Below are 25,853 nucleotides of genomic sequence, written 5' to 3' on the forward strand. Positions count from 1 at the left end.
ATTCCCTTTTTTTTACTATATGCACCAAAGACATGCACCAGAAATATAATTTCCATGCTTAGCAAAAGAAGTTCCTGTTTGAACAAAAAATGATAAAAATGACTGCTCTTGATGCTGTGTCAGAATATCAGATCAAAGTGCCAAGCAGAGAATATAAAAAAAAATAAAAATAAAAATAACAGTAAATTCAGTTTGCATATAATTTGGCTTCTTTTTTTATTTTTTTTGTGCCCATCCCAGAGGTGCATTATTGTTTTAGACAAGATGACTGGAAAAAACTGAATTTTTGACTCACTTGTGTAAACAAAGTGAGTCTATGTTTTAACCTGCTGCTCGGTTGTGTGTGTGTGTGTGTGTCTGTGGTAAACTTTAACATTGCCATTTTCTCTGCAAATACTTTGTCAGTTGACACCAAATTTGGCATAAAAATAGGAAAAATTCAGTATAAATATGTGTATATTTTATACTTAGCAGGTTCAAACCAAGCATATTTGGGTCGAGATTAAGTAGACTTACAGTGCTAAAGCAAACCTTCCAACGGTCTTACAGTGCTAAAGCAAACCTTCCAACAGTCAAGAGAAAGTAGACTTACAGTGCTAAAGCACACCTTTCAACGGTCAAGAGTAAGCAGACTTACAGTACTAAAGCACACCTTCCAAAGGTCAAGAGTAAGTAGACTTACAGTGCTAAAGCACACCTTCCAACAGTCGAGAGTAAGCAGACTTACAGTGCTAAAGCACACCTTCCAACGGTCTTACAATGCTAAAGCAAACCTTTTAACGTTCAAGAGTAAGCAGACTTACAGTACTAAAGCACACCTTCCAATGGTCAAGAGTAAGTAGACTTACAATGCTAAAGCACACCTTCCAACAGTTGAGAGTAAGTAGACTTACATTGCTAAAGCACACCTTCCAACAGTCAAGAGTAAGCAGACTTACAGTGCTAAAGCACACCTTCCAACAGTCAAGAGTAAGCAGACTTACAGCGCTAAAGCACACCTTCCAACAGTCGAGAGTAAGCAGACTTACATTGCTAAAGCACACCTTCTAACAGTCAAGAGTAAGTAGACTTACAGTGCTAAAGCACACCTTCCAACAGTCAAGAGTAAGCAGACTTACAGTGCTAAAGCACACCTTCCAACAGTCAAGAGTAAGCAGACTTACAGTGCTAAAGCACACCTTCCAACAGTCAAGAGTAAGCAGACTTACATTGCTAAAGCACACCTTCCAACAGTCAAGAGTAAGTAGACTTACAGTGCTAAAGCACACCTTCCAACAGTCAAGAGTAAGCAGACTTACAGTGCTAAAGCACACCTTCCAACAGTCGAGAGTAAGCAGACTTACAGTGCTAAAGCACACCTTTCAACGGTCAAGAGTAAGCAGACTTACAGTGCTAAAGCACACCTTCCAATGGTCACGAGTAAGCAGACTTACAGTGCTAAAGCACACCTTCCAATGGTCAAGAGTAAGCAGACTTACAGTGCTAAAGCACACCTTCCAATGGTCAAGAGTAAGTAGACTTACAGTGCTAAAACACACCTTCCAATGGTCAAGAGTAAGTAGACTTACATTGCTGAAGCACACCGTCGAATGGTCAAGAGTAAGTAGACTTACAGTGCTAAAGCACACCTTCCAACAGTCGAGAGTAAGTAGGCTTACAGTGCTAAAGCACACCTTTCAACGGTCAAGAGTAAGCAGACTTACAGTGCTAAAGCACACCTTCCAATGGTCAAGAGTAAGCAGACTTACAGTGCTAAAGCACACCTTCCAATGGTCAAGAGTAACTAGACTTACAGTGCTAAAGCACACCTTCGAAAGGTCAAGAGTAAGTAGACTTACAGTGTTAAAGCACACCTTCAACGGTCAATAGTAAGCAGACTTACAGTGCTAAAGCACACCTTTCAACCGTCGAGAGTAAGTAGACTTCCAGTGCTAAAGCACACCTTCGAACAGTCAAGAGTAAGCAGACTTACAGTGCTAAAGCACACCTTCCAACAGTCAAGAGTAAGCAGACTTACAGTGCTAAAGCACACCTTCCAATGGTCACGAGTAAGCAGACTTACAGTGCTAAAGCACACCTTCGAACAGTCAAGAGTAAGCAGACTTACAATGCTAAAGCACACCTTCGAACAGCCAAGAGTAAGCAGACTTACAGTGCTAAAGCACACCTTCGAACAGCCAAGAGTAAGCAGACTTACAGTGCTAAAGCACACCTTCGAACAGTCAAGAGTAAGCAGACTTACAGTGCTAAAGCACACCTTCAAACAGCCAAGAGTAAGCAGACTTACAGTGCTAAAGCACACCTTCCAACGGACGAGAGTAAGCAGACTTACAGTGCTAAAGCACACCTTCCAACGGACGAGAGTAAGTAGACTTACAGTGCTAAAGCACACCTTCCAACAGTCAAGAGTAAGCAGACTTACAGTGCTAAAACACACCTTCCAACAGTCGAGAGTAAGCAGACTTACAGTGCTAAAGCACAATTTCCAACAGTAAGTACACTTACAGTGCTAAAGCACACCTTCCAAAAATCAGTAAGTACACTGACAGTGCTAAAGCACACCTTCCAACAATCAGTAACTGAGTAAGTACACTGACAGTGCTAAAGCACACCTTCCAACAGTCAGTAAGTACACTTACAAAGCTAAAGCACACCTTCCAACAATCAGTAACTGAGTAAGTACACTTACAGTGCTAAAGCACACCTTCCAACAGTCAGTAAGTATACTTACAGTGCTAAAGCACACATTCCAACAGTCAGTAAGTACACTTACAGTGCTAAAGCACACCTTCCAGAAGTCAGTAAGTACACTTACAGTGCTACAGCACACCTTCCAACAGTCGAGATCAAGTACATTTACAGTGCTAAAGCACACCTTCCAATGGAGTTCAAAAATTAACATCTAAACTTATGTTTTTTTAGAGTGATAAATCAATTATGGTACTTGGGGTGATCAAGCCATTTAAATCATGTTATTTTGGTTTATCTTGATTATTCAAGAAATTCTTTAAAGTACTAGGTAAAGGAAACGTTGCCATCGCCTCAGGCACACTGCAACATATAGCTGTTTTCTCCAGACCTGTGGAGATCAGTGTTCGACAGGCTTACAGAAACTACAATCCAGTCAATTCAATTTCTCTTTTATATTCATTCTAGTTCATTCAGTAGTAGTAGTAGGCCTCTTTCAGTCATGGCAGACCATGGATAGAGTATATCCGACCTAATGTCTAATTGGGCTGCCTGTTTGGACCAAGCAGCGTCGCCTGTGATTGTAGAGACCGATGCAAGAGAGACAATCTCTGTCGCAGCGGTCACATGTGTAAGCTGATGCTGGTCTGTTGGCTGCCGTCCCTCTTCTGTGAGCTTGCTTTTCTCCTGCAGCAGCAGACAGTTTGTCCTCACCAATCCGTAGCTGATTTTTGAGAGTGCTTCTCCAGCTGTTGCGGTCATCTGCAAGGTCCTCCCAGGACTCAGTGTTGATCTCAAGCGTCTTCATGTCACGTTTGCAAACGTCTTTGTATCTCAGCTGTGGGCAGCTGATGCTTCTCTGCCCCATGGTGAGCTCTCCATAAAGGATGTCTTTTGGGATGCGACCATCTTCCATGCGGCGAACATGGCCCAGCCAGCACAGCCAACGCTGTCTCAGCATGGTATACATGGTCGGGAGGCCAGCGCCAGTCAGGACTTCGGTATTTGTCACCTTGTCTTGCCAGGAGATGCTGAGTATGCGCCGTAGGCTTCTCAGGTGGAAGGTATTGAGCCTTTTCTCCTGACGAGCATGTGTGGTCCATGCCTCACTGCCATACAGCAAGGTGCTGAGGACGCAGACGTTGTATACAGCCATCTTTGTCTTTGTGGTCAGCTTGGGATTTGTCCACACTCTTTGTGTGAGGTGGGATAGCATTGTGGCTGCCTTCCCAATCCTCTTGTCAATCTCTGTGTCAAGGGAGAGATTGTCAGTGATGGTGGACCCAAGGTAAGTGAATTGATGGATGGCTTCAAACTCGTAGTCACCAATGGTGATGGCTGGTGGAGATGGCATGTCTTGGCCTAGGATGTTTGTCTTCTTGAGACTGATGGTCAGACCGAAATCTTTGCAGGCCTGGGAGAAGCGGTCCATTAGCGACCAGAAGTCCCGCTGGGTGTGGGTCACAACTGCGGCATCGTCGGCAAAGAGCATGTCTGATGAGGGCGTAGCGGACTTTTGTCCTTGCTCTGAGGCGGGCGAGACTGAAGAGCCTGCCATCTGATCTGGTCCACAGGTAGATCCCTTCTTGCGCTGCGCTGAACGCATGCCTCAGGAGAAGAGCATAGAAGATTCCAAATAGGGTGGGGGTGAGGACACAGCCTCGTTTGACACTGCTGTGTACGTCGAAGGGCTTGGAGAGGTTACCATTAAACTGCACCGTCCCTTTTATGTTGGAGTGGATGGACTCAATCGAAGAGCCCTGAAAAGGCCGTCTCTGCTGACTAGGTCAAAGGCCTTGGTGAGGTCAATGAATGCGACATACAGGGGCATCCTCTGCTCCCTGCACTTTTCCTGGATTTTGCGAAGGGAGAAGATCATGTCTACTGTGGATCTCTCTGCTCGGAAACTGCACTGTGATTCTGCAGGCGAGTTTGAAGGACCCAAGCGTAGAATTTGCTTACAATGCTGAGAAGCGAGATGCCTCTGTAGTTGTTGCAGTCGCTCCTTTCGCCCTTGTTTTTGTACAGGGTGATGATCTTGGCGTCCGTCATGTCCTGCAGTACAGCTCCCTCATTCCAGTACTGACAGAGGACTGTGTGCAGAGGATGCAGAAGAGTAGTCTTGCAGTCTTTAATGAGGTCTTTGGGAATTCTGTCGCTGCCAGGTGCCTTGCCTGGTGTCAGGCTGTTAATGGCCTTGCTGAGTTCATCCTCAGTTGGCTCTGCGTCAAGTTCTTCCATGACCGGCATGCACTTGATGGCATCGAGGGCCGAGTTGGACACCATGTTTTCTGTGTAGAGGTTGGAGTAGTGTTCCACCCATCTCTCCATCTGCTGGCTAGGATCATTGATTACTTCCCCAGTGGTGGATTTGAGGGGGGCAGTCTTGCTCTGTGTTGGTCCCAGTGCCTTCTTGATGCCATCATACATCCCTCGGATGTTGCCTTTTTCAGCAGCATTCTGTATCTCTTTGCTGAGCTCTGTCCAGTACTCATTTGCACATCGCCTGGCATTAAGCTGAACCTTATTCCTGGCAGCCCTGAGGATTTGCAGGTTCTTCTCACTGGGTGACCGTTTGTACTCGGTGAGTGCAGCGCGCTCGGCCTCAATAATGGGAGTCATCTCTGATGATTTGGCCTCAAACCAGTCGTGGGACTTCGTGGTTTTCTTCTCAAAGGTGGCCATAGCAATGTGGTGCGTGGTGTCTCGTAGCGATTCCCATCTTTCTGTGGCAGAGTCTCTGGGCTGCAATGCATCGAATTCTCTCTCAAAGGCCTCCGTGAACTGTTCTACAAGGTCTGGCTGAGACATCTTGCTGACGTCAATGCCAGAGTTCCATTGTTTCTTTGAGCACTGGAACTTCTTTGGTTGCAGTCTGATCTTGCAGCATACCAGAGAGTGGTCCTTGTCACAGTCTGCGCTGTGGTAAGAGCGAGTGTGGTGAAGGTTTTTGATGGCAGCTTGTCTTACTAGGATCAGATCCAGTTCGTGCCAATGTTTTGAGCACGGGTGCCTCCAGGAGACTTTGTGTTGGGGCTTCATCCTGGAGAAGGAGTTGGTATTGCACAATTCATGGCAGGCACAAAACTCAAGTAGTCGCTGTCCGTTCTCATTCATTTTCCCAACTCCAAAGGAACCGAGACAGGAGGGCCACGAATCGTTGTCTGCACCCACTCTGGCATTGAAGTTGCCCAGGAGAACAAGTTGTTCTATCCTGGGGATGTTCCTATAGTTGATTTTCATTGAACTCATCCTTGGCGTCTGGAGAGGTGGACAGAGCTGGGGCATATGCGCTGACGAGAGTGACATAGCCTTTGGAGGTGTTGAGGCGGAGAGTCAGGAGTCGTTCTGAACCGCCGCTGCCTGGTTCGATCATGTTCAGCAGGCTGTACCTGACTGCAAAGCCTACTCTGTATTCTCTTGGGGCATCAGAGCTCTTTCCTTGCCAGAAGAAGGTGTAGTCCCTCTCCTTTAGGGTTCCTGAGTCAGCCAGCCATGTTTCCTGCAGAGTGGCAATGTCCACATTTAGTCCCTTTAGCTCACTGTTTATGACGGCCATCTTTCTGGCGTCACTGATGTCTTGCAGATCTTAGGAGAGCACAGGCATCATTGTCCAGACATTCTAACATTGTTGATCCGTTTCTTGAAGTTTTCTTTTTGCCTGGTGTTGAAATTAACAACCTGCTTGTCGGATATTCTCCTAATCTTCATACACCCATAGAAGAAGGCAGGTCATGGCGGGACAGCACCTAATTGGCTGGGGGTTGCCCAGCTTGGGTGGGCGGTAGCTGTCTAGTGGGATGCAAGGGTCCCTCCCACCATCAAAAGCAACCCCTGGTGTCGGCTCTATGGCAATTGAGTGCTAACTTTTAACCAGTAACTGTTGCTTCACGTGTTGTTCTGACGCTAGTGCTAGTAGCGAAGCTGGAGTGTCCTCTCCAGGTTGTAGGTGCAAGGTGTTTGTGGATGGATGGACGGATATAAGCCTGGGCAATGTAATATGGAAGACAGGCTGTTGCCCATGCAGCTTGTCCCCCCTCCCGACCTCGCTGGCAGATCCAAAGGAACAGCAAGGCTGTTACATTTTGGTGCCAACGCAGCCGCAGGGGCTGCTGAAAAGTGACAAAGTTTGCCATCCAAAGGCCTTAGGGGCCCCGCACCGGATTTTCTGTCAGGGTTTACTCCCTTAGCTAGGTGGCCGCAGGTAGCTCTCCAGAGCTGGCGCCCTTCGATGGGTCATTTATTTCCACCGGGGTGTCTATCCACCATCCTCCTGAGAGGACTGGTTGGGGTGCTGGTTTAGTTGCCAGCAATTCGACTCTGTGACAGGTAGTACTGGGATCCAGGTTACCAGTAGCAGATATTCAGTAGTCACTTTAAAATATACATATGCAGTAAAATATACATATGCAGTAAACACGTTGATGGTGTAGTTGGTGTGATTGCATGTGTTATGTCCTGAATTTCTATATCTTTTCTTTTAGAGGCCAACAAGAAAAACATGGTCAAGCTGTTTTCAAACCCAAATATTAATTAATCCCAAAAAAACTAACAACCTATTACTGATATGATTGTGAAGATATTTTTCCCACAGAGTTTAATCTAAATTTGGTATTGGCTGATGAAGTATTTCCAGAGAAAATGACAATGTTTAACACACACACGCACACACACACACACACAACACACACACAACCAAACACCAGGTTATTACACAGACTCATATTGTTGACACAAGTGAGTCAAAAAGCTTGAAGCAAAGATAATGTATGTGTTATCTGTTGTCTGTTATCAACATCATTACTTTTTTGAGGGGGTGCTCTAAAATGTTTTGCTTTGAATAATATCAAAACACTTTATAAACACTGTCATGACAACAAGTTTGTTGGTTGTCATAATCAGTGTGCTTATTGTAAATGTCAGATTTCCTGTATGGTGTGGCTGTTACTGTATTAATTTGAACTTGATGTTTGGAGAAAGGTTCGTGATGCATGTGTCTTTAGGCGCTGAGGTGAATATGTGTTCATGAGCTGTGTTGTGAAGTGCACCAAACTTCTTGCCACTTCCCTCTCTTGCGCACAGCTGAACTGGTCACAGGAGTGACCTGGGACAAAACAGACCTTGGGGTCTGAGAGTCATAGAACAGACACTGTTACCATTCTGAGAGAGAATGTGAGACATAGTCTTGTTGAACTGTGGAGGTTCAATGAAACTGATCTGAAGTACTGGTGAGTCAGTAATTTCGAGTTTGGTAATGAGAAATTTGGTGACATCATTTAATCAAAATGTTGTGAATTTCGATGTGTTTTTTTTTCATTTACGTTTCTGAACACTGGTTCAGTAAAACGAGAATGCTGACGCAAGTTATGTGAGTACTATTTTTACTAGTTGTTCGATTTAACTACAGTTTGGTTCTGAGGATGTTTCAGGATCCTCAGCGCCTGGCCTGTTTTCGGAAAAGGTGTCTGGCTGATATATCACCCACAAAAGATGTATGGGAAGCACCAACTGACAAAACAGTCGTGAAAAGAAACAAATGAAAATCATCATTACGATTTAAAACTATCACAGAAAGTGTAAGAGAGAACAGAAAGTATTGATTGTGTTTTCTTGGATTGGACTTTTCATATGATTTATCCCTGAAGGGAAAATATGAACATTCCTGTTTATTTTCTTTGATTATTAATAATCAGTCTTTACGTTGTTATGTTGTTTATCCCTGGGTAAGAGTGAAGCCAGAATGCGAACGTTGTGTGCGATTCTATCTGTCACACACACACACACACACACACACACACACACACACTCACTCACAAACACACATACACTCACACTCACACACACACACATAAACTTTAAAATAAGTCATCATTTGTGTGTGAGGTGATGCGGCCTTACTCAGCACTAGTCTTAAGTCACTTCAGAAGGCGTCTGTAACACTCTGTACTGGTTAATGCCTGGATGTATGTAGAGTACAACCCTGGCATGTCATCCCACACCCAGATGGACCTCTGTAGCAGCAGCATAATCACTGTTCCCATTTCATTATTGTATCACTGTTCAGATTTTATAACCATGATCAGTGCTCTGATTTCATTATCACAATCAGCGTTCTGATTTGATTATCACAATCATTCTTTTCATCTCAATGTCCTATCAATTTCATTGTCATTCTCTTTTTGTTCACTTATCATATCACTGTTTTCATTTCATGATAAGAAATTCATTGTTCAGATTTCTCTATTGTGACTGTTGTTCTGATTTCATTATTATAATTTCAACAACAGATGTTGCTTAGTGCATGTGGATATGCTTGCATGCTTTGATGCTTCCTTGCAAGTGAAACATAAATAATAATCATTGTTTTAATCTAATTATCACTACTGTTTTAATTTTGTCATTCATTGTATCAGAAATAACCAGGGTCTGCACTAGTGAGTCATGGTTAAGTATGTGTAATTAAATTTCAATTTCAACATCATAATCATAATAAACAGCTGTCCTTACTCCACAAGACAATAGGCAGAAGACACATACCATGCAGGGACATGCCAACAGCAAGACATTTCAAATGCCGGCACCTGGAGCATCTTCTCTTTTTGCTCTTCAGTTCTGCCAGCACCACCGTACACTTCTCATCTCCATTGATGCATTCGTAACTTCCTTGTCGCACTAAGGTTCTTCGGAAAAATCCCTGGACAAGAGAGCAAAACATATATTATGGTATGTGTACTTATAAGGATTTGAACAGACATTCAGTCAGAATTTAATTTCAGTTTCTTGAGGCAATATGGCAGTCACTAAAAGAAAGTTTTAGGTAGACTTGTCATAACGTGCATTATTTTATGTTATTTCTTATTTCTTAATCTTAACAGCCACACATAAGTGGAGTCTCCATATGTGGATTGATGGCCTAGAGGTAACGTGTCCGCCTAGGAAGCGAGAGAATCTGAGCACGCTGGTTCGAATCACAGCTCAGCCGCCGATATTTTCTCTCCCTCCACTAGACCTTGAGTGGTGGTCTGGACGCTAGTCATTCTGATGAGACGATAAACTGAGGTCCCGTGTGCAGCATGCACTTAGCGAACGTAAAAGAACCCACGGCAACAAAAGGGTTGTTCCTGGCAAAATTCTGTAGAAAAATCCACTTCAATTGGAAAAACAATAAAACTGCACGCAGGAAAAAATACCAAAAATGGGTGGCGCTGTAGTGTAGCGACGCACTCTCCCTGGGGAGAGCAGCCCGAATTTCACACAGAAAATCTGCTGTGATAAAAAGAAATACAAATACAAACACAAATGCATTTATCAAATTATTCAACTGGCCTGACAAGAAAGAAAATAGAATAAAATAAACCCAGATCTCCGATTTGTAAACCTTGTAAGTTCTTATACTGCTATTTGACTTGAGGGGGAGAGAGAAAGAGTTTGTGTGTGTGTGTGCGTGTGTGTGTGTGTGTGTGTGTGTGTGTGTGCGAGTGATTGTGTGCCTCTGTGTGTGTGTGTGTGTGTGTGTGCACGCACGCGTGCGTGTGTGCATGCATGTGTGTGTCTGTGTGTGTGTGTGTGTCTGTGTGTGTGTGTGTGTGTGTGAGTGATTATGTGCCTCTGTGTGTGTGTGTGTGTTGTGTTTGTGTGCATGAGTTTGTGTGTGTGTGTTTGTGTGTGTCTGTGTGTGTCTGTGTGTGAGTGCATATATTTTGGGGGAGATATAAATGTCCATGAGTGTCTGTGTGAATATAGTTAGACAAAGTCTGCAAAAATGTGAGACAGAGACAGAAAGAGAGAAAGAAACTGACACTGGCTGTAGGAATAGGGAAAGTTAACATGTTAGTAGAAGGCATGTTTTCATTTTTTCAGTTCTTGTTATGACAGATCTGTCATGTTTCTGTCAAACAGTCTTACACAAGGAATATTTGTGTCTATGTTTTTTTTTAGACAGGAAGTATTTGTTAAAAAATATGAGTACGGTATTGCCCATGCACAAGATCTATGTGACAAATAATAAATAATCTATTTATATAATGCAAATACTCCAATAAACAAATAAAACACAAACAAAACATCAATAATGGAAAATGATCTCAATCTATCTTACAGGAAAATGAAATTAAAAAATATATATATATATACTGTATATACTTAATCATTAATCCAATCATTTAAAAAAAATTGAATAAAATAAAAATAATTTTTAAAAAAAAACCCACCATCATTGATATCAGACCAACTGCTATAGCAAAGCAGTTAGTTTCCCAGCAGAGGTGGGGGTTTTCAGTCTGTGGCTGGCTCCTATCTAGAGTTAAGTGTACCATAGGCTCAAATGGGAAATTGCATCCACACTGTCAAGGATCATCCACTTAACAGGAAATTTTCTATCTAAAATTATGTTTAAATAACATACTTACCGTGACCCAACTAGTGCAGACTCCGGTAGGGGTCTGACATTCCTGTCCTGTGCAAACTACTATCCGCCTATGCAGAGAAAACGAAAGTAGTACGGCCGATAACCTCCCGGAAGTAGGTAACCTCCCCTTTGTCCCCCTGGCTAGCGCCCTCTTTTTCCAGCAGCCATCTCAACACCTGTTCCTGTGCACTTCATACGGCTAAGTTTTTTTCACATTTTCTATCTGTCTATTGATTCTTTGGTGTTTCTGTTTTGTGTCCAATTATGTCTTCAAAAAAATAGTCCCAGACACTGTGGCCTTTCATGCCATGCTCTGATGATGACCTCAGTTTTGATCTTCCTCCATTTAGCACTTTGATGCTGGTGGTTAGTTCCTGTCAAGGTCTTTGGTATCAGCAGACTGATGTGTGACTGTAGCTGCAGGGACATAGTGGCTTAGCAATCACTGTAGGGGCTGGGCATCCAGCGTATGAAGTATGATGAATTAAAACAGGCACTTATACTCAACATCATCAGATGCAGCCAGCAGTGCAGAAACTCCTCTGGTGTGTGCCCTCCTGGCAACTTGATAGTTCCCTGTGAACAACTGGTGCTCAGAAAGAGGCAGATGAACCTTGGTGTGGATGTGCGTGGGGGATTTGGAATAAATGGCAAAATGATAACAACAATAGAAATTTATATAGCACCTTCCAACACTCAAGGTGCTTCACAGTAACGGCAAAAAGTAATACCAAAGAAACAATAATATGGTATGGTGTATAATACACAGGGATAGCAAATGCAATGGAGTCTCCTGTCGGACCAACGGATGAGTAGGCAGGCAGGCTTATCTGTCAGTGTGTGTCCTCATAAGGGAGAAGAGGCCGATTCTGGACGCGCAGCACTTCCCACAGGTGTTGCAAAGGAAAATGTCTCCAGGAGTTGAGCCCTGATTCCTTCGCTCACGCTTCTCCTTAATGGCCAGCGTTCTCTTGTTTTCAAACATCTTTATGCCACTAGAGCACAGCATCCTCCAGCGAGAGCGGTCAAGAGCATGTTTCCCAGGAAGCGATGTCTATGTCACAGGCTTTGAGGTTTGTCTTCAAGGTGTCCTTGAAGCGCTTGCAGGGTCTTCCAGGTTCGTGGTGGCCTTTCTTCAACTGGCCATACAAGAGCATCTTCAGGATCCTGCTGTCTGTCATGCGGCCAATGTGTCCTGTCCAGCGTAGCTGGCACTGGATCAGCAGGCTTTTGATGCTGGGCAGGTCGCTCCTCTCTAGGACCTGGAGGTTAGAGACCCTGTCTTGCTACTTTATGCTGAGGATCTTACATAGGCATCTCTGGTGAAACCGCTCAAGTTGTTGAATGTGACGGCGATACGTCATCAATGTTTCACAGCAATACAACAAGGTGGTCAGCACAACAGCTCTGTAGGTTTTGATTTTGGTGCTGAGCCTGATGCCTTTGTTGTTCCACAGCCTGTTGTTGAGTCTGCCAAAGGTGGAGTTGGCCTTGGCGATGCGCAGCGTCACTTCTGCATCAAGGGCTCCGTTGCTGCATAGGGTGCTGCCCAGGTAGCAAAACTTGTCAACTGACTTAATCTCTGTGTCATCGATCTTGATTGCAGGTGGGGGGGAGGCACTGGCGTTCTGTGAGCTAGCTGGTTGGTACATAGACTCGGTCTTGCTGAGGCTGATGGTGAGTCCAAAGTGCCTGCAGGAGGTTGAGAACCTGTCCATAATGAACTGCATGTCCTCATGGGTGTGTGCAGCAAGCGTGCAGTCATCAGCAAAAGGAACTCTCTCAACAGTGCCTCAAACACCCTGGACCTGGAGTGGAGTCGCCGCAAGTTGAAAAGTTTGCCATCTGTGTGAAACTGAAAGTAGATGCCCTGGTCACTGTCTTGGAAGGCGTAAATCAGCATGGCAGAGAAGAGAATAGAGAACAGTGTGGGTGCCAGGATGCAGCCCTGCTTCACTCCATTTACCACAGGGAACGGATCCGACATGTCAGTATTTTCCTGTACTCTCACCTGCATGCCATCGTGGAATGACGCAATCAGCTGGATTAGGCTCTCTGGGCAGCTGAACTTTAAGAGGATCTTCCACAGACCACGGCTGTTCACCATGTGGAGTTCCTTGTTCTGCTCACGGCACTTCTCTTGCATCTGGTGTATGGCAAACACCATGTCACATGTTCCCCTGCATGAGCAGAAGCCGCACTGTGCTTCAGGGATGACTGTGTTGGAGACATGGTCAACCAGTCTGTTCAGTATGATGCGGGCGAAGATCTTGCCAGGAGAGAGATTCCATGGTGGTTATCGCAGGATGTTTTGTCTCCCTTCCACTTGTAAATGTGGACAATTGAGCATCCTTGAAATCCTGGGGGACCTCCCCTCTCTCCCAGATAGACTGGAACAGGGCAGTCAGCTTGTCTGTCAGCACCTTGCCTCCACACTAGTAGATGTCAGCCCATATACAGCTCGGAGACTATCATAGAAGGTCTTCATGTCGTGAGCATCAGCAGCGGACTGAAGCTCTTCAGACTTTCTCTCCCACCAGGTGTTCATCTCACACAGCCTCTTCTGTACAAGTTGCTTGGTTTGCAAGTACTGGTTCTTCCTCTGGCAGTCTTTATCGGAAATGTGATCCTGATGCCGTACATGCAGTGTGTTCAGGAGCTTGGAGATTCCAGAGTCGTTCTCGTCAAACCAGTCTTTGTGGCTCCTCTTTACAAAGCCGAGTGTGTCAGCTGCTGCTGTGTACACAGCATCTCCAAAGGTGCTCCATACCTCTTCTACATCAGTCGATGCAGGAATTTCTTGGAGAGCTGCTTGGATTTGCTGCTGCAGCACATCCTTGGTGATAGGGAGGCGGTGGATGTTCAGCTTCCTAGGGGGTTTCTGCCTGGCTGGTTGGAGCTTGCATGCAAGTCTGATGTTCATCTTGCTGCGCACCAGGCAATGGTCCAACCAACAGACTGCTCCTCTCATGCAGTGTGTAATGGAAACATCACCTCTTTCCCTCTACTGGACAATCACTTAGTCCAGCATGTGCCATTGCTTGGAGCGGGGGTGCATCCATGTGCTCTTGTACTTGTCTGCTTGTTGGAAGAGGGTGTTGGTGATGGTCAGTCCATGCTGTGCGCAGAGCGAGAGCAAAAGCAGTCCGTTGGAGTTGTACTTGCCAGTGCCATGCTGTCATAGGACTTTTGGCCACAAGGAGAAGTGCATGCTGACGCAGGCATTGAAATCCCCAAGGATGATCAACCTGTCCTTTCTGTCTACCACTGAAATGGTGCAGCTGAGCTCCTCGTAGAAAGGTTCTTTGATGTCATCAGGGTTGGTCATCGTCGGGGCATAGCAGCTGATGACTGTGGAGAAGCAATCCTCGGACAGCTTCAGATGCAGGGCCATCAGCCTATTGTTTATCCCACATGGAAAGCTGTCAAGCTGTCGTGCAAGTTTGGTTTGTATGGCAAAGCCCACACCTGAAGTTCTTGGGGTGCCATCTGGCTTCCCAATGCAGTAGAAGGTTTAGCCCGCTCCAACTTCCTCCAGCTGGATTTCACCCGCAAACCTGGTTTCGCTCAGGGCTGCTATGTCCACCTGGTAGCGATCAAGCATTCTAGCAATGAGTGCTGTGCGCCTTTCTGGTCTGTCATCTCTGTCTAAAAGGGTGCGAACATTCCAGGCACCCAGCCAGGGCATGACTCCTGGTTCTTTTCTTCTGTTGTTTTCGACCGCTAGTGTTGGATGTCCAAGTAGGTGCGGTTTCCTACTAGGTACTAGGCGAGGCAGGCTTTGTTTAGGGATCCTTTTATCTCCCCTTCCCCATGTGGGGAGAGCAGTGCTGTCCCTAAAAAGGGCTGCTCTGACACTGTGGGAGGATACCGGTGCCACATCTGCCCCAGTCTACGGCGGACGACCATCACCCCACAGCCGCCTGCGTGCAGAGTTGTGACTAGAAACAGCCAGCAGCATCCTCTGCCTGTCCCTGTTACCACTTCTCCATTGCCGCAGGGCTTGGGAAAGCTGGGTGTTGAAAGACTAGCTCATCGTTCCGACATTAGCCTGGTTGCCTGACCAGCACAGGTGACTTTTTTTTAGTGAAGAGGAGTTGTGCAGTCCCTTCCCCACTCTCTCGCCTACCAATGCTCACAGTCCCACAGGTGCAGATACTGTCAATGTAGAACGGCCTTGGCAGGTGCAGGTTTTTTCTTCGGAGTTCCGTCTCCTAGGAGGACTTCCAGCCAAGGATAACAGCTGCCCCTGCCCTTTGGTCATCCTCTTCCACCTTCACAGCCATTGGGAAAGGTTTCCTCCTCCGCCTGGTCCATTGTTGGGAGACTTCACATGCGCAGGTAGTACTGGGTTACATGGTACTAGTAGCAAGGACTATGCCCCTGACCTGACACATAACACTTTAACAGAGATAGCAAGTTACAACATATCACACACACACACACACACACACACACACACACACAAACATGTACACACAAACACGTACACATGCACACCCACATGCACACACAAAACGCTCTTGCACACAACACACACAAACACACACACACAGAGGAAATCGCAATCGCACTTCCTCTCTGTCCTCATGCACACACAATTTGGATGGAAACAGCATGTTCTTAAATGGTAGGGAGGGGATAGGCCTTAATCATAGTAATAGGTAAAGTGGTTGTATATGTTTTCAGGCCTGACCTGAGAGATTCTAGGGACTGGCTGTGTCGGAGAGAGTATGACAGAGAGTTCTAGAGCTTAGCTGCTGAGAAAGAAAAGGCTCACTGGCCATGCTGTTGGCATGTGAAATTAGGAAGCTGAAAGAGCCTGGTGTCAGCAGAGGATCAAATGGTCTTGGATGGAATGTATATGGAAAAGTTCAGATAGATACTGAGGAGCAGAGCCTCTGATAACTTTGAAGGAGAGACAGGAGCACTTGTATTTTATTCTTTGTTCAATTGGAAGCCAGTGCAATTTATAAAGTTGAGCAGTGCAGTGTTGATTTCTACAGGATTTATAAATGAGTTCTGAATGCGCTGAAGAAGTTGAATGACAGTTTGAGGACAGCCAGTGAAGACAGAGTTGCTAATGTTGAGATGAGAAGGGGTGTAAGAAGACTGGTGTCTTGTTTGCTTCTGCTATGAATGAATTGAAGAGATACCTTTGAGCCTGAAGTAGGTCCAGTTGGCAAGTTTTTGTGACATGCTGTTTAAGGGAAAGATCGCTGTCAATAAGAACACCAAGGTCACAGACACAGTCAGACAACATGATTTCGCAATCAGCCAGTTGGAGTGAAGTAGGAATAGGAAATGAAAGGGAAGTAGGTCGAGACTTTTTAAAGAAACGGATGGCTTCAGTTTATCACAATTTTAGTTTGTTGTTTGACATCCAGCTATTAACATCAGAAAAACAAACCTGTAAAGAGCAAAGGATAGTCAACAGAAACATCAGATTTTAGTAGCTGTGAGTCATCATCAAACATTTCATGTGTGACTGAATGACTGTGGATCAACTCAGACAGAGGGTAAGTGTAGGCCCTAGCACAGAACCTTGTGGAACACCAAATGCTGGAGTTGAATGATCTTTAACCACAGCAAATGGTTTGTGCTTTGTCCTGCGTGGTAAGCAGGTTGATATGAGGAGAGAAGATGGTTGGAGTCGAGATGACAGAAAGCTGATGAAGGACTACTTTCTCAATGATTTTTGGCAAGAAAGGAAGGTTAGAGAAATAGCCTATAGAGTGTTTTTTTGTGTTATTTTTTAAACATTGGGATCGATAGATGTTATCTTTATAATGAAAAAGACAAGAACCAAATTGAAAATTACTATGTTGGGCTACAAAGTGTATTCCTGGACTACACAACGTGGACAATGAGAAGAGGCTGAAAGTCACTGGTATTCCCAGCATGAGCAATAGAAGAATAAGAGGCGATTCAATTGAGATATACAAGTATACCCATGGACTGTACAAGTACACCTCTCCTTTCGTACTAAGCCCGAATGGACCCATCAGGGGTCACAATTACAAACTCAAGAAACAGTTCTGCAGCACGAATCTCCAACAAAACTTTTTCACGATCAGAGCAGTGGACACCTGGAACAACTTGGACGACAATGTGGTAAACGCAAAAACACTCAAAAGCTTCGAAAATATAATAGACCATGTCTTCAAAGACCACATGTTCTGCAGAGACCTTCGCCATCTGTTCTGAACCACCCAAGTCGTTCCTGCTGCCATCTACCACTCAGTTACAGACTCAGCTGAAGCTTAGATACGGTCAAAAGATTGTAGAATTAGCTCCACAGTTAGGTAACTTAGCTCTGATGAAAAGATCAGCAAAAGGCTTTGCAGCCTAAGTTAAGCTGAAATACTATACTATACTACTACTATACTATAAGTGGTTTAAGAATGGTGGTTTTGAATTCAGGAGGCATATTTCAAGCTAACAATGAATCATTTATAATGTTGGTGATGTATGAAAGGAGAATGTCAAGATGGTCAAGCAGAAATGAAGAGGAAATTGGGTCAAGATTGCAAATGGTCTGGGATAATTTAATAAACTAGGTGGGGTGATACTGTGCGGAGGACATATCAGGGCTGCATGGGAGTAAGAACACTGAAACACAGTCGATGGGGCAGCAAAATAACAAATAAACAAAAACATACCTTGCAAGCTTCACACGTATTGGCACCATAATGGAAACCTGCAGCTGGTTCCAGGCACACTTTGCATGGTGGAAGCAAGGACGTGTTTGTGGGGGCGGTGCGTTTTTTGGCTGGCTTCACCACCCGGTCATCATCTCTCTCCTCTGCAACCTTCTTCCTGGGTTGTCTCACCATGACTGATGAAAATCAAAATTGGATCAATTCACAAAACTGAAATATGCAGAGAAATATTGCCGACAGGCAGAGTGACATAGTGTCTGCCTTGAAAACAATGTCATATTTTTCTTGATTCAGAACCAGATTTATTTTTCCATGGCCTGAATCATGAATCATAATCTGTGTGCTAGTCTTGTTTCACATGTTATGATAAAGTGGGGTCCATGAGCATGAACTTGACAGGCATGAATGAATATATTATATATATGTGTATATATATGTGTATATATATATATATATATATATGTATATATATATATATATATATATATATATATATATAGACAAAGCATCAAAATTTCTGTCCTTGTGTGCGAGGATATGTGCAAAGAGGCGCGGGCGCGGGGGTGGGGGTGGGGGGGAGAGGTTCAGAAAAATATTGAATGAGACCTGTACATGAAAATAACATACTTCTTCTTCTTCCGTTTGAGTATCCACAATCATCAGATTAATTTCACGATACTATTGTATAAAGCCGAGGTCCGATGGTCGGATGGTAATAAACAAATATTTCTAAAACTTGATATACTGGGGTGAAGGGGTGTGTGCGTCGTGGGTGGGTGGGTGAATCTGGAAACTAATCAAATGACAATACCAACTTGGCTCATAAAGAAACTTTCTGTTTAATCACAAAGAAGTAAATGGCTGTTCTTTTTCAATGTCTTTAACTCTTTTCAACAGATATATACCCACCTCAGAAACCGAGTGATTTCTCAGTTCTTAAGAAAACAACGCTATGGTTTCTGAACAAAACAACAAAACCGTGAAAGATTGAAAAGGTGTGTGTGTGTGCTTCAATCTTAGCAAACCATGACAGAAACCGTGCTAACCTGTAAGCTTACATGTATCCAGTGTGAAACCGCCTGCCACAGACGTCCACCGCTGTCTGTCCGAGCGAACACAACTGCCGTGTGACCTATGTTTGCAGGAACACGACTGGTCCACTTTTTCACCCCGTATCATTATTTTTTTTCTGCTGCCTGCAATGGGGATATTTGGGAGCCAGGATTCCCGTTTTGTCCATGTGAAACAAACTGAAACTAGCAACAGTGTAAGGGAAAAAAGAAATAAATCAAACATTTTTTTGTAAGCATACGATTTGTTGTATTCATTTTTAGTGCATAGAATGGGCAGAAATGATAACATTTACTTGAGATAAGAAAAGCGAGGCAGAAAAAAGAAAAAGAAAGAAGAAAAAGCAACCATTCTGTATTGGGACTGTTCCCATACTGGACTCGTAAGCCTTCCGGTTTCAAGGTCGATCGCTTGACAACCTAACAACGCACATGAGGTCAAAGGTACAGGTTGTTTTGTCATTTTCGCAATATTTTCTCTCTCTTTTTTTATTTTTGTTCCAGTTGGATGTCAGACGTTTTCGCGTGCGCGTGTTTTGAACATTTACGTCTGACAACTACTGATCTATGTTGACCGAATTACTAACAGTGTGTTCTTTTGCCATAGTGATCATCGATGAATCATCCATCCATCACAGGCACATCTTTACAATACAGGCACATCACAGGCACAGCATCCACCTTCAGTTAAATTTGCAAAAGATACTAACACTTTTAAGAACTTTCTGGACTTCGATCCAAATTTTGGTAATATGTTTATGAATTTAACGAATAATTGTTTTGATATATAAAAAAAATTAAGCATGCAGTGCAGACCAAAAAGATACTAATACAAAGAGTGGACTTTTATAGGCCACGAGGCCTAAAGTCAAAATGCCAGTCCCTACTGCTACTACTACTAACATCTGAACATGCCAGCCAAATGGCAAACAACATTGCTCTACATGTGTCTTGAGTGCAGAAGAATAATAGATGATAACAGTTCTTCAAGAATCTCTCTCTTGGCAAGATATGTGAGGAGAGGGGATGATGGGGCAAGATGGGGGTGGAGAGGAATTGATGTTAAAAGTATGGAGGAAGTGGGATATGCTCTATATGTGTGTTTTGAGTAGGTGGAGGTTGGGAAAGGGGGATTGAAGGCGCTGATCGATGTACATGCATGTGTGTGCATGATTATGCTTGTATGTGTGAGGTTAGTTTTATGTTCACGTATGGGTTGTTACATCTGACAGCTACTGATCTATGTTGACCGAATTTCTAACAGTGTGTTCTTTTGCCATAGTGATCATCCATCCATCACAGGCACAATATCTTTACAATACAGGCACATCACAGGCACAACATCCACCTTCAGTTAAATTTGCAAAAGATACTAACACTTTTTAACACATTTTCAATGCAACATGATGCATCTGGTAGCAGATCAAGAAGGAACAATTTTGAGACATTGATAATGTTCTGATCCACGGGAAGTCACAAGATGAGCATGATAAATGTCTCAGTGCTGATCTGCACAAACTAGAAGAGGCGGATGTCACCCTCACAGAAGACAAGTGCCATTTTAACAAGGGTGAAATTCCTCGGACACGTTATCTCAGTGGAAGGAATCACCATTGACCCAGAGAAGGTGAAAGCCATAACAAACTTCACGCCACTGACAGATATAACGGAACTCAGGAGATTTCTCGGGATGGCCAACCATGTATCCAGATTTACGGGATGTACTTTTGCGGAAGACACCAAGTCTCTGAGAGAGCTTTTGAAATAAGACAAGTGGAACTGGGGAAGCCAGCAGCAGGAAGCTTTCAAGAAAATCCAAGAAAAATTGATCGCTGCCCCGATTCTGGCACACTACGACCCCAATCATTCAACAAAAAATCTCAGCAGATGCCTCGTCGTATGGCCTGGTAGCAGTGATGTCTCTGAAGCAGGATGATGGAAAGTACAAACTGGTGTTCTACCCTTTCACTACTGAAAATGAAAAGCCTCAACGAACTTTCCCCCAGACTGCAAAGTCTCTGGATGAAAATGATGACGTTCAATTACATCATCTGCACCAGGGGAAAGAATCGACCTCAGCAGATGCACTCTCTCGTGCCCCTTTCCAGCTTCCACCCAAAGAAGAAAAAAAGGAACTAGCGGAAGTAGTCGAGCTCCATGTTAACCAGGTGATACAAAACCTCCCAGCCACAGACCGAAAATTGGAAGAGATCAAGCGCTGCCAGAACTAAGATGAAGTTTGCCAGAAACTGTTGTACTGCTGCAAGTCAGGATGGCCAAGCTCTTATTGGACAGTACGCTACGACCTCAGCATACAAGAAGATCTACTTCTCTACTGCACAAGACTGGTCATACCAGACAAGTTACAGCAAGAAATGCTTCAATGAATTCACCAGGGACACCAGGGCATTGTAAAGTGATGTGCCCTTGCTCGTGAAAGCATCTGGTGGCCAGGACTCAGCACTCAAATAGAAACACTTGCAGAAAACTGCCATCTCTGTATTCAAGAGAGACGCTTCATACCTGAACCACTCATACCTACACCTATACCAGAACACCCATGGCAAAAAGTGGGTACAGACTTGTTCGAATTGAACAAAGAGCAGTACCTACTAGTCATAGACAACTACTCAAGGCTCATTGAAATCGCACATCACAAAGACACCAGAGCAAGCTTTGTAGTAAACCACATGAAAAGCATCTTTTCCAGACATGGTATCCCAGAAGAAATTGTTTCAGACATTGGTCCCCAATTTAGCAGTCATCATTTTAGCAACTTTGCACAACACTATGGCTTCTGCCACACAACCAGTAGTCCATACTAACCCCAGTCAAACAGTGAAGCTGAGAGAGCCATACAAACAGTCAAACAAATGATGAAGACTGACGACCCTTACATGGCCATGCTAATATATCGTGCAACACCTCTTTAGATAGGTAGCAGCCCAGCAGAAATCCTGATAGGAAGGAAGCTACGAACCACAGTTCCCATGTTGAAATCTAAATTTTAGCCAGCCCAGCCAACAAACTTTCGTGCCAGAAACGAGTGACAGAAAAACAAACTGAAAGTGACCTTTGATAAAAAGCATTGTGCCAAAGACGCTACACCCCTTGTACCAAACCAGCCAGTGTGGGTAAAACCGCAAAACGTGCCAGGAACTGTTGTGCGATGTCTTGGGAACAGTTCCTATGAGGTTTCCACACCATTCAGGAGACAGCACCGAAACCGCCTATCCCTGATCCCCAGACAGCTCAACAAAAAACTGTCTATCCTTCATCCTAGGGAGAGCCCACTCTTTCCCAAAAATGCCCCTGATGCTGATTCCATTGACCATCCCCAAGTCTAAGGTCCTTCCAAACCACCACATGTCCAAAACCCATCCAATCCTCCTGCCTTCTATGATCCCTTCTATATGGTCAAAAAGCCCTCTTCGCCAAAGCTGCCATTGTTGAAGCCACCTTCGCCGAAGCTGCCAGTGCTGAACCTGCCATCACGCTGGAAGCGGGTGCCAAACAACCACCACCACCAGCCATCAAAACCACTACCAACTAGGAATCAGGCGTTCACCTACAACAACCAGCAGTCACTGAAACCAGAGCTGCCAGCATGGAAGCCAACAGCCCCAGCTCAACACCAGCTACCAGCAGCCATTGTGCAACACCTGAAGCCAACACATGATCCCAAGCCAACAACCTACACCAGATTTGGCAGGGAAATAAAGAAGCCGGATAGATTAGACCTTTGAACTGTTGAACTGAAGTGACATTAATGATAGTTTAAGTCTAGTTTAAAGGTAGAATTAACAGTGGCCCCTTTTTTTCTTTTCTTTTTCTTTTTTTTAAGATTAGGGTGACAGGGAAAGAAAGAAAGACAATTTCTAAATTTACAAAATAGAATAAAGACAGTGCCGGTGAATGTGCTATAGTTTACAATTATGAACTGTGCCTTTGGACATACTACTGCTCTGCACTATAAACAGTTTTGAAAAAAAAGACTGTGCTATAAACTGTGTTCAAGATACCAACAGCAAAGTGAAAAGATACCATAAATGGTGCCGAATGAACAGTTGTTAGAAAAGAAAATGTGCTTTAAACAAATACAAACAAGACTTAATTCTTGATTATTTATGTGTTAGATATTAAAGTTATTCAGGTTAATAGTAAAGTGAATGGCCACTGATAATTTCAAATTTACAAAGGAAAAAGGGAGATGTGAGGTTGGCTTTACATTCATATATGGGTTATTACTAAACTGTGCAAAGTATGCTTGTACCCTTTGAAAAAACATCTGGGCAACAAGGCTGATGAACAATTGACATCTTCACACACATGCATCCCCACACACGCACATGCCCATACACAAACCACACAGTATGGCTGACTCACTGAGGGATAGGAAGATACAAAAAATAGGTAAATAGAAATTAGAATATGTGACATATCAAAGAATGAAAGATATCAATCAATTAATTATTTGATTAACTAAAACTGAAAGAGGCAAAAACATTCTAAATACAAGTTTTTTGCATTCTTTCAGACTTCCTGTACATTTTTCTGTGTGAATTACCACCCCTTTCAGTTGATACTTAACAGTGATCTAAACATGGGGGGCCCTGTGACAGATTCAGTTTAGCATTGAACTTTGGATTGTGTATTCACCAGTGATCAGAGTTCAAGGCCACATTCCAGCAGGGTGTTGTATCCATCGGAAAAGCAATTTATTCAGAGTTTCCTCACTCCACCTTGGTGTGAATGGGTACCTGGATGGAGATACTAGATCTGCCATCCCCAAAACACTCTAATGACAGACTCACAGACCTTGAAAACAACAGCAGGAATTGTATAACCTGAGTAATTCGGTAGAGTGGTGACATAGTGGAAATGCACTTAACTAAGAAGCGAGTATCTACAGGTTTGAGTCACACATGGACCAGAATATTTACTCTCAGTTGGATGTGTGATCTTATAATTGGGTATGGCTAGTAGGACGTAGTATCTTTGTATTGGGGTTGGATGTCAGTTTGAATAAATGACTGGGACGGGAACTTCCAGCTTCTGCTTCCCAGTGGCTGAATCCTCAGCAATTTGTGTTTGTTGATTGTATGAATGATTTGATTTTTCTCCATCACATTGTTGATTGTATGAATGATTTGATTTTTCTCCATCACAATGTTGATTGTATGAATGATTTGATTTTTCTCCATCACAATGTTGATTGTATGAATGATTTGATTTTTCTCCATCACATTGTTCATTGTATGAATGATTTGATTTTTCTCCATCACATCACAAACTTTCGCTTCACCACTCCCCCTCCATAAGACCTTGAGTGTTGATCTGGGTCTAGTCTTTTAGGTGCTAATATGATAAACCAAAGTCCCATGTGCAGTTTGTAGTTAGTATATGTAAAAAATAAAAGATAAAGCATGGCATCAAACTGGGGTTGTCCCTGGCAAAATTCTGAAGAAAAATTCACTTTGATAGTAAAACCAATACACTTGCAGGCAAAAAAAAAAAAGAAAAAGAAAAAAGAAAAAAAAAGATGGTGCTATACTGTGTGACAAATCACCCTTGGGTGAGCATCCAGAATTCCACATAGAGAAATCTGTTGTGACTAAACACAATACAATATGGTATGGTATGATATGATATGATACAGTACAGTACAGTACAGTACAGTACAATGCAACCTTGGGCTTTCCAATAAATTCTGAGATGTGACTTAACTTATGAAGTGATGAAAGACATTATTGTGTCATGATCATTGGCATTTTCACCATTGCATGCACACCTATTTTCAAGAACACCTGACTGTTGAATTTTTAACTGCATGGCTAAACGTTAATCCAGGGTGACCGTGCTTCTAAAGCCAACACTGAACAGAGCTGACATGATTTTTGTGCAATGGTTTTATACATCATTCAGAAAGGCATGGTTCCAGATGAATGCCTTAGGAGCTTGTCAAAGTGTTTTGGGAAACTGTCTGCTTCCACTTCCATGGCCTCAGTTTTCAAGTGGTACAAAGAATTTCAGCTTGGAAGACTGACACTGAAAGATAACCATTGTACCAGCTGTCCAGTAACAGCAGCTACCAAGGACAGTACTGTGTAAAGACAATCCCAGAATAGCATACCATGAAATACAGCATGAACTGGGCATTTCAATGGGAAACCTGAGTACAGTTCTGCATGATCAGATTGGTGGCTGTGGGGTCTCTCACAATTTAACTAAGGAGGGCAAGAGGGTTAGAGTAGAATGGTATACATATGTCATGCTAAGGAAATTCAGTGGGGGACATTCAAATCATGTCTGGGAAGTCCTGTCTGGTGACGAAACATGGGCCTTTCAGTATGATCTTGGAACCAAGCAGTAGTTGGCTATGTGGGTTTTCCCAGGTGAGAGATCTAGGAGTCCTGGCAAACAAATGGTGGCGAGTTTTGTCTCCAAATCTGGTCTTGTAGCGATGGTATCTCTCAAGGAAAGGAAGCCAGCACTGATATGTCAACCATATCAACCATTGTTTACCCTAGCTCTTCGAAATGTAAGCACCACCTACATATGAAAATCCACGGCCTGCCGCTCCACCATAACAATGCCAGCACTCTCACTGCAGCAGAAGCACTTACTTTGAGATGTGATTGAATATGGGAAGAATTTTTCAGCATATGACCATCTTCTTATTGTACCAAAGTTGAATGAGGAAGGGTACCTACTTCAAGAACCTGGACTGGACTGCTCGCCTGCAGTTGTACTCAGAAAGCCACATTTCAGAACTTATTAAACAGCCATTGTGAAAATTCTACAGCCAACACAAATTGAAATCGCAAGCAGGCAGGGGTAAACACAGAGTCAAGACCATGCAGCCACAAAAGGAAACTTAGCACTTCAAAATTCACTTGTGGACAAATAATTCGACCTATGGACTCAGGGTACAGTACCAGCCATGGAAGTGATCTATGCAATCATCTCACACACATGTACATTTTAAGTTTTTATGTGACCAGCCATCATATATCATGAAGTTGT

General features: G+C 43.7%; 2 protein-coding genes across 5 annotated transcripts in view; one reads left to right on the forward strand and one right to left on the reverse strand.

Moving 5' to 3' along the window:
- Window positions 1-19,119, reverse strand: part of LOC143286818 (uncharacterized) — a 48,913-nt gene extending 29,794 nt beyond the window's left edge. For 2 of the 3 annotated variants that reach the window (XM_076594624.1, XM_076594626.1), the window contains exons 1-3: window positions 18,804-19,119; window positions 17,758-17,933; window positions 9,226-9,382 (exon numbers count right to left, since the gene is read on the reverse strand). In XM_076594624.1, coding sequence (XP_076450739.1) covers window positions 9,226-9,382; window positions 17,758-17,933; window positions 18,804-19,119 — 649 coding nt within the window. The remainder of the gene's footprint in view (window positions 1-9,225; window positions 9,383-17,757; window positions 17,934-18,803) is intronic. The other variant, XM_076594625.1, reaches the window with a different exon arrangement.
- The window catches only part of LOC143286817 (nuclear receptor subfamily 1 group D member 2-like), a 48,565-nt gene continuing 38,015 nt past the window's right edge, over window positions 15,304-25,853 (forward strand). Inside the window, exon 1 of one of the 2 annotated variants that reach the window (XM_076594621.1) lies at window positions 15,304-15,436. In XM_076594621.1, coding sequence (XP_076450736.1) covers window positions 15,429-15,436 — 8 coding nt within the window. In that variant the 5' untranslated portion in view covers window positions 15,304-15,428. Of the gene's footprint in view, window positions 15,437-19,230; window positions 19,272-25,853 lie in introns of those variants that run through there. The other variant, XM_076594622.1, reaches the window with a different exon arrangement.

This window comes from Babylonia areolata, chromosome 10 (assembly GCF_041734735.1).
Source record: "Babylonia areolata isolate BAREFJ2019XMU chromosome 10, ASM4173473v1, whole genome shotgun sequence".
Taxonomy (NCBI): Eukaryota; Metazoa; Mollusca; class Gastropoda; order Neogastropoda; family Buccinidae; genus Babylonia; species Babylonia areolata.